At 37.2% G+C, this 18,387-nt stretch overlaps 1 protein-coding gene across 1 annotated transcript in view; it reads left to right on the forward strand.

Moving 5' to 3' along the window:
- The window catches only part of SLF1 (SMC5-SMC6 complex localization factor 1), a gene marked incomplete at both ends in the record, with an annotated part of 38,266 nt that extends 27,762 nt beyond the window's left edge, over positions 1–10,504 (forward strand). The window contains 6 exons of the mRNA XM_079548228.1: positions 2,058–2,203; positions 4,132–4,295; positions 4,789–4,892; positions 6,933–7,025; positions 7,386–7,568; positions 10,032–10,504. Coding sequence (XP_079404354.1) covers positions 2,058–2,203; positions 4,132–4,295; positions 4,789–4,892; positions 6,933–7,025; positions 7,386–7,568; positions 10,032–10,504 — 1,163 coding nt within the window. The remainder of the gene's footprint in view (positions 1–2,057; positions 2,204–4,131; positions 4,296–4,788; positions 4,893–6,932; positions 7,026–7,385; positions 7,569–10,031) is intronic.
- Between the last annotated feature and the right edge of the window lie 7,883 nt (positions 10,505–18,387).

An 18,387-nucleotide genomic window follows, 5' to 3' on the forward strand; every position in this document is an offset into this window, starting at 1 on the left:
TGATGTAAAATAGAAGACAGGGTTAAACATTATGCTAGATAAATATAAATGTCATGACTAAAACTAAATGGGATATCCTCTGCAGTATCTATTGTTTCAGCATGTAGAGAAGACGAACTCAACTGGAACAAGAAATAATCTTAGAAAAACTTCTCAGTGTTTCTCTATTACATATTCAAAATATATTTCCATGTTTTGTTTTGTTTTTAATTCGAAAATGTTTTGAAAACTGTAACTCAGCTTTTCTACCTCTTTATCCTGATTTCAGGATATAATCAGTCATCATTTTCTCTAGAGACAGGTGTGGATAGGCTTCATGTAAAGTGCTGGTGCTTCTATCTGGACACTTGAGAAGATTTGTACTGAAAAAAATTAAACTAAAATCTTACTCTCTAGCCAAACAGTTCCACTGTGGTCTTTCTTAGGGAACATTATAACATTTCTTAGACACATTATAATGTGTCTTAGATTAAAAACAATAACAACAAAAAAAACCAGATCAGTTGGACTTTATAGTATTTATATCAATGGTACTTTTAGTTCTATAGCTTTTGCAGTTTCTCTAGAACTTTATAGCTCTAGAAATATATTAGAAAATATATTAGGAAAAATCTAGTAAATAAATTTCAGTATTACTTTCTCACTTTCTTGCTTACAAATAGAAAACAGTGTTTTTATGTGCTTCTTCATCCATTCAGAGTATGCATGGAAACAATCTTCATAGGATATAAAGAATAAAAATTACTAAATGGTGATCCCTACAGATTGGACAATGGCTCTTATGAAAAATTGTAGCAGAATTCTTGTAAGATTCTGTCAGTTTGGAGTAGAAGATATCTGTACCCTTAAAACTTGTTCTTCCATTTCATTGTGTTAGTTGATAACCTTCTGTGTGAGCATTTCTCAGAAGTCTAACACTACGGCAATACAGTGTGCTTCAGTATCCACCATTCCTGTTCTAAAAAACAAAACAAAGCAAAAGAAAAAAAATTGAGATAGGCCAAAGATAAGCCTGATGATAGGTTCATCTGAAAAATGTTGGAATTTGCATAACGTCACTTCTAATATAGAATTCCTGTCCATAACTTAGACAGATTTTTTTTCTTCATGTTACTTTTTTTTTTACCTGAATTGTGTTTGTATTATGTCTTGTGAAATTTTAAATTGCATAATTTCACTGAATGAATAATTTTATCTCAAAATCAAGCTATAAGTTTTAAAATACTGTATTTTGAGTGTTTTTTTTGAATGTTTGGCATAGTAAGAAGTGTTTCTTTGCATTTTAAATGCAAATATAAGTTGACTTTTCTATATAGCTGGTCTTCTTGTCAGGTGATGGGTAAACCTGTACTTAGCACTAGTGAAGCCGCACCTTGAGTGCTGTGTCCCCCTTCTGGGCCCCTCACTGCAAGAAAGACATTGAGGCCCTGGAATGTGTTCAAAGAAGGGCAACAAAGCTGGTGAGGGGTCTGGAGCACAGGCCATATGAGGAGAGGCTGAAGGAGCTGGGGTTGTTCAGCCTGGAGAAGAGGAGGCTCAGGGGAGACCTCATTGCTCTCTATAACTTCCTGAAGGGAGCTTGTAGTGAGCTGGGGGTCGGCCTCTTCTCTTGTGTCTTTAGTGATAGGACCAGAGGGAATGGCTTCAAGCTACGGCAGGGGAGATTCAGGCTGGACATTAGGAAGTATTGCTTTTCAGAAAGGGTGGTCAGGCACTGGAATGGACTGCCCAGGGAGGTGGTGGAGTCACCGACCCTGGGGGTGTTCAAGGAAAGGCTGGATGTTGTGCTGAGGGACATGGTTTAGTGGGAGCTATTGGGAATAGGTGAACGGTTGGACTGGATGATCTTTTAGGTCTTTTCCAACCTTGGTGGTTCTATGATTCTATGATTCTAAATCTGTTTTAATAAGACTATTGTAAATTTCATGGAGAATAACTTACAAATCTGTAATTGAAGAATTAAAAATCAGTAAGATATATATTCTAGACGACTATACATGTATAGGTTTGTATATACTGATTTTAAGGCTCTTTCTCTTCTCTTTGCCTTCATCCAGATTTTTCAGTATGTGATATTAAAATGTTCATTTGTTCCATACCATCCCTCTGGCTTCAAATGTTTGTTGCTGAAGCAGTTTTTAAAAAAATGTGTTTACAGAGAAATGTAACTATTTCTACAGAACCTCTTTCTCTTCAAAAAATAGTAAGTAATTCTTACACTCCTTAATACCTAGCACACTTAAGCGCTTCAAAAATAATTTGATTAATTAAAGTATTGGAAAACATCTTTCTTTTGTGGTATGAAATCATGTTCACTGCATGTATACACTTCTACCTGTGGAAACTGCTGCATTTGTGTTTCTTTTTGCTTGAGGGCAGGGTTCAAAACAGTGGTGAAATTTTCTTGCTAAAGAATTGGTAACATATTGTAAAATTAATCTGTTGCAACTATCATGAGAAGTCAAAATCAACGATTTTTAAAGTAATCTTTGATGTGAATCATTTATTGCAATATTATATTTGTAATTAAGGAAAATGCAAAATATTGCATAGTTTTTCAGGGATCTTTTTTCTTTCAGATTTTTGAAGAAGTGACAGTCTATTATTTTGCTGCTAGATACAGAATTTTGTGATTCTGAACCAGAGAATATTTCTATGAATCTGTCCTCTTAAAAACTTTCTTCTACTTGTAGACTTTATCTTGCCTTCAAAGTCACAAACTGTGATTGCTTATTAGGAAATACAAATTGAATTTTCAGACCCACAGTTACTGTCAGGAAGACCATAGTCACAAGTCAGGGAGACCACACAGGAATGACATGACCTAATTTGGAGCCACTTTGCAGTAACCTTAATGGTAAAGAATAATGAGAATAAGAAATTCATAACTTGCTATATGACCTAAAATTGTATAGATAAAGTCAAAGAAAGACAAAGTTATACTGTTATAAATTACTCCATACCTAAGTTTTCTCAAACTACAGGAATTTACTCTGAACAGAGATTATTTTTTATTAATAGAAACAGAACATGAACAGAAGACTGTCAAAATTTTAAAAATAACCAACAAGATCTAGTATTTAACAAATGTTGCCAACATATACACAGCAACAATTACTGTTTTTAGTATTAGTATGATTATTGATCACTCTCTGCTTCTCAATGAAAAAAAATTTTGAAGAGATTGAAAATATTTCATGTGATCTTTGTGGCTTTCCTTACCACGACTATTCTTTCATTCCTGTTCCATACAGCAAGTATCAACTTGGTCCAATTTTGGACCTTCCTTTCACACAGCATCTTATCAACTATATTTTTCAGTATATCCAGAGAGTGCTTTCCTACTTGCTGTTGATAATTGTACAGTGCCTGTAAAATGTCCCTTTACAGCAAGTGACTTGCAGAATCGTAGTGATCTCTTATGTACTCAAAGCCTTCTTTAATGAAAGCTAATGATTGTGTAGTTATTGAATGATTTCCCTCACAGGACTATGCAAAAAACTTGCATGACTTTTTAAAAAGAGGTGTAAGGTTGGATTGGAAGCTCTGTATTGCTAGAAAAAAGCCAAAACTTCTACAAAGAGCACCATAAAGCTAACTAACTAGCTTATTGCCTTCATAGTGTCAAGAAGCTTATTCCAGCTTCCAGCTTAGAAGGGTTGAAAGAGGGGAGTGATTCTTTGCCATATTGCTCCCTGGGTTTTTCTTCGTGGACTGGGAGAAGAAAGCTTGTACGTGCTTCCATTAAGTAGCTTAGAATCAGTTAGCTTTGTTTCAGTCTTACGTCCAGCTAAAGAGATGAAAATCTTAGCTGTGGAAAAAAAAGTGATCTAAAATCTTCCATTTTCCAGACACTTCACTCACCACTGAGTCCAGCTTACAGGAGTGAATTGCAACAATAGTTAAGAAAATAAATAAATTACAGAGATGACATTAAGCAATCTATACAGATTACAGTAGACTATACAATTCAAGATCCTTACAAGTCATGGAAGGATCATGTTTATAAATAATAAGGTGCAAAATAGGGTGTGGGTGGTAGATGGCAGTTTTACAAGAAATACAGCAAAAAAGACTACATCAAAAAGTTAATTACTTTTTAATTACATTAAAATATTACTTTTGCAACAGGTCGGTCCCTATTTTCTTGCTTTGCGGGAGGCAGGGATGTGTGAGGCAAGAAAAGTACATAAAAAAAAGAAAATAGGGCATTGGCCATGCCCTGCACCTCAGAGGGCATTACAGATGCTAAATGGTGATGAGCAGAACCAAGTCAAAGTGCTGCCTGATCTACCGTAAGTAATGCCTGTAACATCACCAATTTTATTCTGCTCTGGGGGACAGCTTCTGACCTGACACATTTCTTGAACTTTATATGACCTGTTTTGTTGTTTACAAATTACTACAGCTGACAGAAAGCTCAGTTTTAAACCTGTAGTCCAACCTCTGGGCTGGAATTCCCCCTTCCTTCCCATTCCTCCTTCTCAACTTACACAAACGAAGGTAGTCATATTTTCCCAATATTTGATGTAAAGGATACACAGATAAGTTGAACAGTCCACAAAATTACCTTTTAAAAAAGTTTAATTATAGATAATTTAATTTTATTGCTGTATTAAATACAATTATAATTAAATGATGTGAAAATTACGTCATTAGGACATTCTAGAAATAACTCTGAAATGCATAAGTCTAAGTTTGATGTTTATATACTTTAAAGGCACTAAGTACATACATAAAAGATATGAAGTGGAGATTTTAGATGTGTCCCCTTTGCTCTTTTTTCAGAGACAGTAAGTGCTGTACAAGGAAGAGAGCCAAGGCTTCAGACACCAAAGAGAATTGTTCCCCTTGGGCTGAAGAGGGGCATTTTTACAAGAGAAATGCTAAAGGTATTCCATGTATCTAATCTGTGTTGGAGACTCTATATGGTTAGAACTGATGGTTTCAGATTAAAAAATCTTGACCTGATGAATGCTTACATCCAAAAATTATTTTCATATGGTTCTTGTTCCCTTTTTTTCAATGTCTGTTTGAAAGGAAGAATTGTATGTATGGTGGAATAAAGCTGCCTTCTTCATTCCCCTCCCCCCCTAGATATTAAATACGGTGTACAGCTTCTGTGAGCTCATTCCAGTCTTGCCCGTCTTACTTTGCTAATCCACCTCAACCTGTGCTTGGTAGGATCAACGTCTTCTGATTTGAAAGTATAATTCGGTCTTCACCGCTTTCAGTCCTAGACATTTTGTGAACAAAGACTGAGGAGTATGCTACGTTACATAGCTGTGTTAAGCATATGGACTGTTTTCTTCTAGGCATTCAGCCCAGACTATGAAAGGCATTTGGCTTTTGTCTTAGCTATACTGGAACCCAAGTACCTAAGGAATAAAACAGCACTGCAGTAATTCATTCAGTTCCTACTTATTACACAGATCTAATAAATTGTGCTTTACATGAGGCTTTACCTCAACAGAATGAGGTACTTGTTAGAACTCTCATCTTTATCATCAGAAATTTAGCTGTATCACTCAAAACACAGCTATATGAATCATGACACCTAGGCTTAGCAAAATCTGGTGAAAGCAACCCAGGATTGCTCAAAAAATTATAATCAGAATTGTATAACAAACACTGAAGAAGAAAAAAAACCTCACTCTCTTTTGGGATTTAAGAGCGCTTCAGTAACAGAGCCAGACCATGCATTTTTAAAATTGGTTCGCTTTCTCTTTATTGCTTTTGCAAGTAAAATTGATGTGAATTATTACAGGCTGTCTTCTAGAAAGAAAAGTGAGCTGAAGGACTAGGGCATTAAAAAAAAAAAAAGAAAAAAAAGAAAGAAAGCAAAAAAAAAAAAGCTTTTCTTTTTTTTTTATTCTTTCCCTGCCAAAATTTAAGTAGTATCTACTGTTGAAAGAATGAGTATGAAGCTGACAGATTTATATAATGAAGGTATTGACATAACAAAATACACTATGTTAATCTCATTGCAAATGCCGAGGGATTTACCCTGAGATATTTTTCATTTCTAAGATGTTTGTTGCATCATCTTTCACCTGGCATCAAGATTCTTCTCTGGCTCTTGTTCAAACCTAATCATGTAGTGAAAGCAAAACAGTGTTCAGAATGGGTCTGAACTTTTTATCATGCGGAGACTAATTGTGTTTTTACATACAACCAGCAGTTCTCAGTTTCTTGATGTTCAGTTTTTCACACTTCTGCATTATGCGATGCTAAGGCTAGGAATTTTTTTTCAGAGGACTTTCTTTTTTTTATTATTATTATTATTGTTATTATTATTATTATTATTAGGACCCCTTCATTTGTTTCTCCCTCTTTCCCCCCTCCCTTGCTACTGTAGCCAAGTCAGACAGCCTATTGAGAAACAGCAAACCATCTGTTAACGGATTTGAAGTTCTGAATTATATTTGAGTGTGTAGAGGCACTCGTGCTTAGCCAGAAACATTCATTTGAATTAAGCTATAAATGCTGTGTAAAAAGAACCATACATTTTAACGTAGGTTCATGAATAAATTGAAGGGAGGGCAACTGCACTCTAAAGTTTTATTGCTTCAAAACCCAGTGTTTTTGGTGTTCTGTGATCACTTGGTGCTTTTATAGTGTGATTGAAGCTTTAAACCTTGAACTGGGGGGATATAATTCCTGTGTTAAACCATTTGCAATACAATTTCATTGCTGGATCTGTGGTGGAACAGAAGCTCTGTGGGTTGTTTTTTGTTTTTTGTTTGGTTTTGTTTTTTGTTCTTTTGTTTTTTGGATTTTCTTAAAAGATGGTTAAACAGGATAAAGGAAAATCTTACTCATTATTGAATTTTCTGGCATATAGCCAGGTCTCCTAGTTCCAGGCACTTTGATTATTTTCTGTAGTTGCTATCTTGCCTAGTCTAGTGTAATCTATTAATTTTTTATGGTAGGACAGACAGCCCTGCATGGAGCTTGCATAAGAAACAAAGTAGAGAGATTGATTCAGCTTCTCTCTTTCCCTGGAATAGACATTAATTCTAAAGGTAAGTTATTCATTTTCTCTACAGAACTAAGAAATTAATCCAGATAAGGAAGTGTATTAATATACTTCTGTGAATAAAGTTTGCATTTATACTGCAAACATTGCATTATTCTAAATAACACAAAATAAGGACTTCATACCAGAAATGGCTGGAAGATTAATTTATAGCTGAAACGTGTTTTAACATCACATTTCCTATCAATTTTTTAAAATACCATTTAATTTTTATCAGATTTTCAGTTTACCACTTTGACCTTAATGAATACTAAAAAGTAAACTGTTTTGCTGTCTAATGAATTACATTATTAACATTTTAATACTACTTCTGCTGTTTTAAAACTTCCCTTGATTTATAATTCAGACTATGCTGGCTGGACGCCTTTGCATGAAGCCTGTAACCATGGCAGCACAGTGTGTGTCAGTGAAATTTTGCAGCGTTGTCCAGAGGTAGACCTGCTCAGTCAAGTGGACGGGGTGACTCCTTTGCATGATGCACTGTCAAATGGACATGTAGAAATTGGCAAGCTGCTGCTTCGGCATGGGGGTGAGTGCATTTATGCTAACCTGGGTTAGGGAAATAACCCTGTTCTCAGGGCTTATGAAGTTTGTGGTGCTTTGATTAATAGTTATGTAAAACAAAGTGTTAGTATGAAACATTTATTTTAAAATATTTTCAAGCCAAGGTACCTTGGTACTGTTCTCACATTTATCTTGATCAGCCAAATATGAAATTAATGAGAGATTTCACTTTTTTTTCCAAGATGATAATGTTTCTATTCTGCATTTTATTCCATTTGCATTGTAACTATATCCTCTTAAGTAACTAATGAAGATAAAAATTACCTCATAACCAAGCAAAGCTAAGGATTTTCTTTTATTTTGACCTATTTTTACCATAATGCAAAAATAGATCACTAAATCTCTTTATAATCACATATTTCAATATAAAGTTATTTAGCATTTATGAAAATTAATGAGATGGTCTTTGAAGAACACAATTAGCTTGGTAATTAGTTTAAGAAAGGGATCTATATTGTAATTCTGGTAACTGCTGTTTAGGGATAATAGTGGGAGGGATGTCTTAGTTTCTAAGAAAAACACATTGTCCCTTAGGTGGACCCATGGTAAATATTTTAAATAGTATTTTTTCTTCAGTGACAGGAAACTGGTTGTATCTCATTTCAAAATATCTTGTATCAAGATAATTAACACGTTTTGTTTTTAAAAAACAGAAGATTGATCTTCAATATGAAATTCTTTTAATTAGTTTACTAAAATGACAATTTGCACTATCTTTACTGTTGACCTACTGTGTCAATTTAATCTCTTTGCATGATATGATGAGTCTAAACTTTTTCAATAAAGATGATTCTGTTTCTAGCCTTAAGGTAAAATAATACACTGTATTTAGATGGCCTATTACTTAATTAAGCTGCAGAAACAAAATTTTATTTCGTTGTTGGCATATGACCCTCTGTATTTACAGTCTTCTCCTGCCCCCTAAAGGCTATTTCTGTCTGTTTGCAAGCACTGGCTCATGATCGATACATTCCTCAGCAGGTCTACCTCTCTGTGTTTGCTGAGCTTGAGTTCTGGAGCTCCCAGGTGTTTTGTGTATCTACTGAGCCACGCATCTGACATGCCAAGCCAATACCAGGCTCAGTTCCATCGGTCTAAGTGATGCAATAGCCAATACCGCCCTAAGCCCAGCTCCTCGATTGGAAGTGGCACTGCACTGACAGATGTGCATTTTTCCTAGGCTATTGTGAGGAATAGGATCCTGTTGTCCTAGGGGAAGAGCTCTACTTGCACTTGCATTCATCAAAGTTTTCTGGCAACTATAAGGCTGCATTCACCCTTATCCTTGCCTTTGTCATACTCAGGGTTTTGGCCTGTCAAGTAGCTGACAAGACTATGGGTAGAAAGCATGTTACCCTTTCAGTCTGTATTTAGTCAGCTCAGTAACTTAGAATATATCTAAGCAATAGCTTCTTCCATTTCTTTCCCTTAAGAAGTCCTTAACTTGCAGAAGTTATGTTTTATATCTGCGACTTCAATCGTAGCAAAGCTAAGACCTGTAATGGAGATATGTCATGTGTTGTAATTAATTAGTAATTTTTAAAAGTTGTAATTAATTAGTAATTAAAATACATTTCTGAAAACATAAAGTTATAAAATTGAATCATTGCTTTAGCATAGTAACCCAGATTTACATAAGCAGATTTATGTTGTTTTCACCTTTGAAAAGTATCACCTAAAGCTGCTTCATCCCACTTCACTTTTTTATGTGGCTTTTCTTAAACTTATAAGACATACTGTAATCTGTTTAATAGCTTCATTGTACTAATAAACAGGAAGTGCTGAAAGAATTTACTATAATCCGAACAAGTAAGACATGTCTCATTTCCTTTCTTTAAATCTACTTATTATGGTAATAATTAATTTTTGCAGAAACCTACTCAAAATGAATTTGTACCTTAGTTAAGAAAAACTAGGCTTCCTATCTCAATGGTTTACCTTTCTGCATAGCCTAATACCAGGTTGGCCACACCACCCAGGAAGGTAAAGACCATCATAGTAAATTGCCATTAATTTTCAGACAGTGTCAGCAATTAACCTACCTTGTAAAATCCTTGATGATCATGTGCATCAGTAATAACATTAGCTAACTTTTTACATATTCTGTGTGTTGCAACTTGAAATTTTAGGATAAGATAGATTTTAACTTCTTTTACAGTTCTATATAATAATTCTTCATTTTTTCACTATAGGAAAGCCAGGGAGAAAATCATAAAAATATCATAATGAAACTGTTATAATGTTCTTCTCTGCATCTAAATTGTGTTGCTAATTCTACCTCATCAGTTGTGTGAAGATAACTTAGTGCAAAAAGGAATTTAAAGAGACTCCTAGTTTCTGGCAAAACAAACCTCACCAACCCAAAACATTAATGTCTTGCTCAGCTGCCAATAGCATGTTATTATTAATATTTGTATTTTTCCTTCAGGACCAGTCCTTCTACAGCATAGGGACTCCAATGGAAAATTGCCACTGGATTATGTTCAGTCCCTGCCAGTAAAACAAGAACTTCTGAATATTGTTCTTCCAGAAGAGAAAATTGAAAGTTTCAACAAACATATACAACAAGATGTCAGCAGTCAGCAAAAAGAGTTGTGGTTGGTTTTATTTAACAAGATGCTGCTCAATTTTTGTTCTGTTTATAATCTGTTTTCACCTTTTACTTTAACTCTCAGAGAGGTAGCTCATTCAAGTACGCTTCTAGTAATGACTGCTGATAGCCATAAGATGGAAGATACATTTCCTGCACATTGGTTAGTAGATACATACTTTAAGGAGCTAGAAACTTTCCAAAAGCTACCACAGTTTATTGAAGAGGTATCTGCATACATGTGTGGTTTTCCTGGAGAACAGATGAAGGCTTTATTAGCAACTCTGGAAACTGTGGTAAAGGCAAATTAGCTCTTTGCTTAAATCCTTTCCATAGGTAGCTTCCATAACCAGGTTAAATAATGACTGCTAACCTATGATATTTGGCTGATACTTTTTCTGGTCACTGAAGTAGAGATGTCACAGCCGCGCATGTTATTATCACCCATTACATCAATACTTTCTTCTAGTGGGACTTGAAAGTCAGATGCATTGATTCAATGCAATTTTTAGGCAAAATCTGTCCACTCACAATACCTTCTCACTGTCAGACATCTCTGGATGCATGACAGCACTTCAGGAGGTGCTGTGTTGTTTTAATCTTTACTTTTTCTGTCTTGGAAATATTTGTCGCCAGTCTGGTGCCATAGTTGAGTTTGGTTTCTAAAGGTAGAACACCTTGAACTGAATTACACACTATCTAACAAGCAGCTTTTCCGTTAGAAAAGTGCATACCTACATAATTTACTGCATTTTAACAAAACCAATGTGCATACCTACATAATTTACTGCATTTTAACAAAACCAATATTCTAACTGTCTTTCAGTAAACAAAAATGCAGGGAAAACAAATGTCTTCTCTGCATCTTACCTAACCACGTCCTGTAAAATTAAAAACAGAAGACAATAAAACTTCAATTATAGAATCAGTGTGGTAGCACTTCCCTTGTCTTTGTTAGTTTGGTAGTACGCTATGATGCTATAGGGCACTAATGGCCACATTTGTTTATGCAGACCAACCTGAGGACTCTGGCCTATGCACTTGGGTTTTATTCGGCATCCTAGTGGGTGTCACTGACTGGAGCTTTACAATGACTGGGGCATCTTCCTGCCCCCCAGGCCAGTGATGCTGTAAAGGACCAAATGCACCTTCAGCATGAGTGATGATGTCACCAGCTCTCCTCTGCCTCATGCTGGCTTGCCGTGATTTGATAAATCCTATACGTTGGCAGTGCATAAAGTCATCTTGGTAACACCCCTGGGATTTCTCCAATCCAGATGCTGGTAGTAATAGTGGTATAAATCTAGCTGTGTTGGCGGAGGAATTTGCTAAGGATTAGACAAGACAGTTTAAGTATGTACTGGGCATCGGATTCTGACACTAAGTATGAATCTCCTTAAAAATTACAGCCCATTTAATGTGAGAATTTTGTTCTCCGTTTTGTGAATACATGCAAACTACACATGATAAATCCTCCAAACTAATCCTCTAACCTAATTTAGTATTGTATGCTACATATTCTATCAGATGGTCCTTTTAATTAATTAAGAAACAGAGAAAATCCTGTGCTGTTCTTTAAAGGTACTGAGGCTCATGCAGCAGCTGAGCTGTATAATTGTGCTGCGAGAGGTTGGGTGTGTGGAAGAGTAGCGTATTTTAGATAACTCTTGTCACAGATTTATACAGCAATGACTATCCTGCCATGCATCTTTGTAGAGATCTGGTACAAATTTAGATCAGACTAAAATCTGGGAATATACACTTCTAGTGAAAGATTAGCTTTTCCCTTCCTAAGAGAAGGAAATGCTGCTTTAGAATAAGGACAACTGATTTTATTTTTTCTAATGGATTCAGTACAAGATCAGGAATAATTCAGAATCTTAGCCTTCAGAGGAAAGGTACTAATTAGCAACATTTCCAGTTCTCCTATAGTAGCGATTTATATTATTTAAAAAAAAAGAACATTAAAAGAAAGGGTGTGGATAATAACTGCTTCTGAAATTGACGTTGCTTGACTAGGAGGAATAAGTTACACTGATGCAGCTGGCTTGCAGCACACTAAAACTTCAATTTAGTCTTTGCAGCAGAGACATATGATCTCATAGCAATTAATCTACTGAAGATGCTCAGACTGGGTTGGTCTTCAAACCAAACCTTTTTTACAAATGTTTAGTCTTTATTAATGACCGATTATTATTTTTATGTGTGCATGCAGAACAGCCTGTTCTGGTAGAATAGAGGGCCAGTTCATATTGGATTTGTTTCTGTTTGTGCCTTTTTGCGTTTCCTACGGTGAAAGAGTTGGAGTGAAAAAGCAACACTCAGAAAGCTTTTGTTGTGTGTGAAGTTAACGATCAACAAACTTCAGTATTCCCTGTTGCAGGATGTGATGAAAGAAATACTGTGCACATACTTTGTAAGGAATGAAAAGTATGTCAGCTGTATAAAAATTTTCCTTAATTACATCATAATGTTCCACATCTAACTCTAGCTTAGAGATTATTGATGTACAGTATCAGTCTTCAATTATATGATGGCATATTTTTCCCTTATGGTCTCTCAGTTTGAGTAAGGATCACCTATTATGCTCTTAACGTCGGTCAGTTTTATACATATTCAATTTTAGGTATAATCATGTTTGCAGACTACATATCCTTGAAAAATCTTAAATATATTTCCATCATATTTGACATAAGATTATGTGCTTCATCTCATTTATTAGAGAGCACCTATTCTCTTCCAGAATAGCAATTTTTTAAGTCATGATCACAATGAAGTGAGCTCTATTAAGTGATTAAACTGTCTCCTTTTAAAATCCCTCCATGTTTTGCAAGCCAGCGTGCTTCACAGAAGTTTGTCCTCAGCCAACCTCAGTTTCTTAGGCCTTTAGTAAGTTTCTCTACATTCTCCACCTACAACATGCAGCTGCAGAACAGCGCTGTTACACATACAGACACCAAGTACTGCCCAGAGCAGCTGTTGGCTTGTTGATAGCATAATGTTTGGTAAAAACAAAATAGGCACAGCATGCTGTGATATGTAGTTGGAATTATAGTAGCATGCAGAGTTGTTGCTAAAGCGTCAAAAGTTGCTAAAAAGGAGTAGAATTACACCAAATTTCACTATTATAGCTTCTCCAACACATACCTGTTGTTTGACAGCAGTGATACAACTGAACACAAGTGTATTAACGATGAACTTTGTGTACAAAGAGATTGGTGATATCTGTAAAGACTTTTTCCTGAGTGTTTCTTATATTTCAGAATGTGACTCATAGCAAATAAATGACCAAAGATGACATACAACAGTTGCCTTGGGTGTTTTGCTGCTGTTTAATTCTTTTTTACGAAAAAAGCTTAGTTCACATGGCTTATTACTGTGGTTTTGATACCTACTGAAAGTTTCTGATTGAAAAGTGTCTCAGAGTTCAGTGCCAGTGCTTCCTTCCTTCAGGTTTGATTTCATGAAGAATTTCTTCTCCAAAAGAGTAATGTTGCAGTGGCGCAAGCTGCTAAGGGGAGAGGAGGAGTGACTGTCTCTGGTGCTGTTCAAGAACAATGTGGATGTGGCACTGAGGAACTGGTCAGTGGTTGTGGTGGGGATGGATGGACCATTGGATTAAATGATCTTACTGGTCTTTTTCAACCTTAATGACTCTATGATTCTTTAAAATACATAACTTCAAACAATGCTGAAGCTCTTTCCTACATCATGTTGCTAAATATCTGCATTGACAAGGGTCAGTTCCTGAAAGCTATGTGCAGAGTTAACAGCAGCCCCCTGCCTCAATGCCCTTTCCCTGTGCATTTGTTTTGAACCCTTGGCTGTAGCATCACACCGTGGTCCTCTGTGGCCAACAGCAGTGAAGTCAGAGCAACTCATCTCCAGTTTCTTGGCAGGTGTGTTTATGGCACTCATCATACAGACCTGTATTCAGCTTTAACTGTCTGTATGGAAAAGTTCTGGGTTTTTTTCTGTTTTTCAGGGGTTGAGCAGATCTGTCTGTGTGAGTGGCCATTTCATCACTTCCTGCGCCATATGCAAAATTAAATGCAAATGGCTGTGTTTGATCCATTGGTGGAGCAATATGCTGGTCCCAGTGCCTACCGCAGCAGAACACTGGGGACAGTGTTTCATGTTTGGTGATTATTCCCCACTGAACACTCTTTAAAATCTGTCAGATAGATAGGTAACTTCTTTTTTAATCTGTTAAATGTACATTAAATAATCCTATACTGTATTAATCATCAAAATGTAATACACGAAGAGCCTTACAAGTTAATGAATCTGTGATCATGTTTACCGGGATGTGAAATGATGTTTCTTCAGGAAAACTGATCTAAAAGTTGCACTTTGCCAAACATCCAGTCATATTCAGATGAAGATTGTGCAGATGCACCCAATTCATCAACCAATCTCTGTTAAGTAAAAATTACGAACTCAAGCTGGCCTGAGAAGTAGCTTTAAGTCAGGATATTAAGAGCTGCTTTGATAGTAGTAAGTTTTAGGCAGTTCTAGAAAAGCAGAAACCTTTTGTGGGCAAAAGGCTGAATTGAAGAGTGCTGAGCAGTGCGTTCTCTGGACAGGGAGACCTGTGGGCAGGCAGAAGGTGAAGGGAGAGGCTGCAGATCAATCAATGCTCCGCAGAGGGCTTCTTATCTGCTGACCTGTGCTTGGGGAAGAGTGATTTAATTTCTCAAAAAATAATCAGAAGCGTTAAAAAATGATACCTCTGGTTGTAATACACTTTTAAAAGGTAAACCAGACTGTTTTGTCAGTTTTTCACAATACCAGGAATTATGATGGCTGCCCACAGCCAAAGGGACTGCTGGGAAGAGAGCAAAGGATGGAGAAAAAAGAGCAAAAGCACTGCACTGCTGCCTAGCAAGGAAACTGAGACCCATCTCCCCAGGGCTCTTTCAATACAACTTTCATTGATCTTTAGGGATGGCTATCTTAGTGATGCTAGAAAGTTGTCTTGAATGCAATAGAAGTGAAAGTAAAAACAGCAGAGGACTGATCAGTCAGCTTCCGCTCATGGTTGGAAGTGCTGACACAGGGAGGTGTGCTTTTATGGCTTGTCATCTGTGCAGTGTAGAAGTCTAATTAATCTGATTCTTGTCTTACCTAGACAAGCTTGTACACATTTGCTAAATGTCACCACTTTTCAGCAGAAATTGTGAAGAAAGTCACATCCTTGTTTAGCTGCCAGAACACCTACATCATGTTGATCTTTAAAGTAGAACAGGGTGGGATCTATATATGACCATCCATGTACCGACACATCTGCAACCAACAGTCCTGTTGAAAATTCAGGGAAATATTTTTTTTTCTTTTTTTTTTTTTAAATAAAAACTGGACTAATCTAAAAAGATCTATATTAAAAAATAAATAAATCCTAAAGCTACAGATATAAGTTACACAGCTTTCTGGTTTGGTATTTTCTTTCATTGCCTGTTTAGTCTTAAAACCAGGCAGATCCCATTTCTCGCTAATGCTTACATACTTGCACTCCTTACCTCAGCATGTGCACACTGCTGGCACTTGACTCTGAGCACTGACACGAGCTGGGGGCAGGAGGTGGTCAGTGGGACAAACCGTCTTCAGTGCCTCCTTATCTGCTAGAAATGGGACTTTGAGTGTGTGTCTTGTGGGTTGATTATGACATATCTTCTCCATCAGCTCCTTCTGATTTCCGGAGTGTTCATAGAAGACGAATAATTGCTTGTTCCCTGATAGCCTGCTCTCACTCTACACAAAAAGCAGGGAGGGATCTAAATAAGATCACCAAGTTCAACTGTCAGCCCATTCCCAATGTGCCCACTAACCATGTTCTCTGTGCCATATGCACACATGTATCAAATACCTCCAGGGACGGTGACTCCACCAAGTCCCTGGTCAGATCGTTCCAGTGCCTCACTGCTCTTTCTGGCAAGAAATTTTTCCTAATGTCCAGTCTGAACCTCCTCTGGTACATTCTCTCTCATTTCATTGCTGTTACGAGAGAAGACTCCGACTTCACCATAAGCTCCTTTCAGGGAGTGGTAGAGAGACATAATAAGGTTTCCCTTAAGCCTCTTCTTTTCCAGACTGAACATCCCCAGTTTCCTCAGCTGCTCCCCTTCCTGACTTGTGCTCCAGACCTACCATCGGTTTTGTTGTCCTTGGACATACCTTTGTTGTTCTCTGGACATAGTCCAGGGCTTTGATGCCTTTCTTGTAGTGAGAGGCCCAACAATGAACTCAACACTTAGCTGCAGCCTCATGTGTGCCAAGTACACAGGGATATTGAGTTCCCTGTTCTTGCTGGCTGCACTATTTGTGATACAAGCCAGGATGGCCACCTCAGCATACTGGTCCAGTATATACCAGTATATAGTATATAGTCCAGTAGATACCTGTGACAGACGCTATTCAGAAAGCAAGGAAGGTTTGTGCATCCCCATCAGGGCCATGCACATACACACAAACTTCCACACCCCAGCGCATCCTCAGAAGGAAATTTGTACTGCTTCCTCCCAAAGAGTGCACCTGGACATCCTCATGAAAAGCTTACAGCTATTTGCTGACTTCCATATGTGTGCTGAAACAGAGTTTTGCATGTTTTTAGCCTTCTCCTTCTTCCATCACTCAAAAGACACTTGTTGCTGAAGAGATGGTATCCCCTCTACCTAAAGTTGGCAGTGCCAAACTGCTAAATCCATGCAACTCACATTGTATTGACAATTCCATCCAGGAACGCCAAGAGCAAATCCATCACCACACTGATTTTGGTAAGGTTCTTCTTTCACCTCTCATTTAATAATGAAGCTTATTATATGGTGTCCACATGTACCTTATGATTTCAGTTCTTCATTCTGTGACTAAATGTCTGTCTCTGGTAGTAACACAGAATCACACAATTGTAGGGGCTGGAAGGGACCTCTGGAAATCACTGAGTCCAATTCCCTGCTAAAGCAGGTTGCCTACCATTGCAGGCTGAACAGGGATGGAACGGACCTCTGGAAATCATTGAGTCCAATTCCCTGCTAAGCAGGTTCCCTACCATTGCAGGCTGAACAGGGATGAAATTAAATGACAAATTGCTTTCAGTGCTGAATGTAGGGATAAAAAAATTGTTTTTAAAGCAATTATTTGTAAATAATGTGAGGATTTGCATGTATTTTCCACCATTTAATTTAACTGATGAGAGAATTGAGATGTATGGGCTTTCCCCAGTACATGGACATGCAGGGGAATGGCTGCAGTTCAGTACTGAATGGAAGGGTTGTATATACAGATAAACTGAAATAAAATATGAAATAAAATAAAATAAAATATATAGGAACTGATATTTCTAAAAGTTAGAAACATGTCAGATAGCTGCAGTGGAGTATGTTACATTCCCCAGCTACGTGCTGAAGGCAAAAAGAGAGTTTAACATCCAGGCTGGGGTGCAGAGAACACAACAAATTCATAACTACAGGTGAGAATTCCTCCTTGTCTAGCACTATTGCCATCTTCCTTTTAAAACATTTTATTTAATAATAATAATAATAATAATAATAATAATAATAAAAATAAAAATAAAATCCTGTAAGAATTAGCTGTTATTGACAGCCATCTAGTTTACAAGAATGCACCTAACGATACATGGCCATCCTTGCTTTTTCTTCCCCTCCTCAATACACGCTTATAGGAGCCTCAGATGGAGGAACAGAAATGCAGCTGAGGGAAAGAGCTGTTATGGTCTCCAGGCCCTTTTTTCTTATCTGACCATGACTTGTGAGCATCAACTCATCTAGACACAAGAGGAATGGCTTGCACAGCTAATGCATGTCCCAGGGTAAAGGAGAATACTTTTTGCTTTTGTTACCATATTTGTTCAGGGGGTAGAGAAAAGTCTTCCTCTGTGTTTTAGCTCAAGAACAGATGTATACTGAGCATGCTGGGTTTATGAGATGGAAAATTCTGCTACTGAGAGAAAGCGCACCAAAACACTGGTTAATGAGGCCAGTTCTAAAATGTGAAGCAGAGCTGGACAAGAGATCCCTTAAAGAGCTTTTCCAGTGCCTTGTTTGGCAGAAAGCTGATGCCTTTTTGTGTGCCTCTGTGTGAGCCGATGGCAGCCTGCACAGCCACAGAGAGCAGAGCACATCCATCACACCAGCCCTGTGCAGCAGGTAAGCTTCTGCCAGGAAGCGCCCAGCTAGGG

This window comes from Tetrao urogallus, assembly GCF_951394365.1.
Source record: "Tetrao urogallus genome assembly, chromosome: Z".
NCBI classification, from domain to species: Eukaryota; Metazoa; Chordata; class Aves; order Galliformes; family Phasianidae; genus Tetrao; species Tetrao urogallus.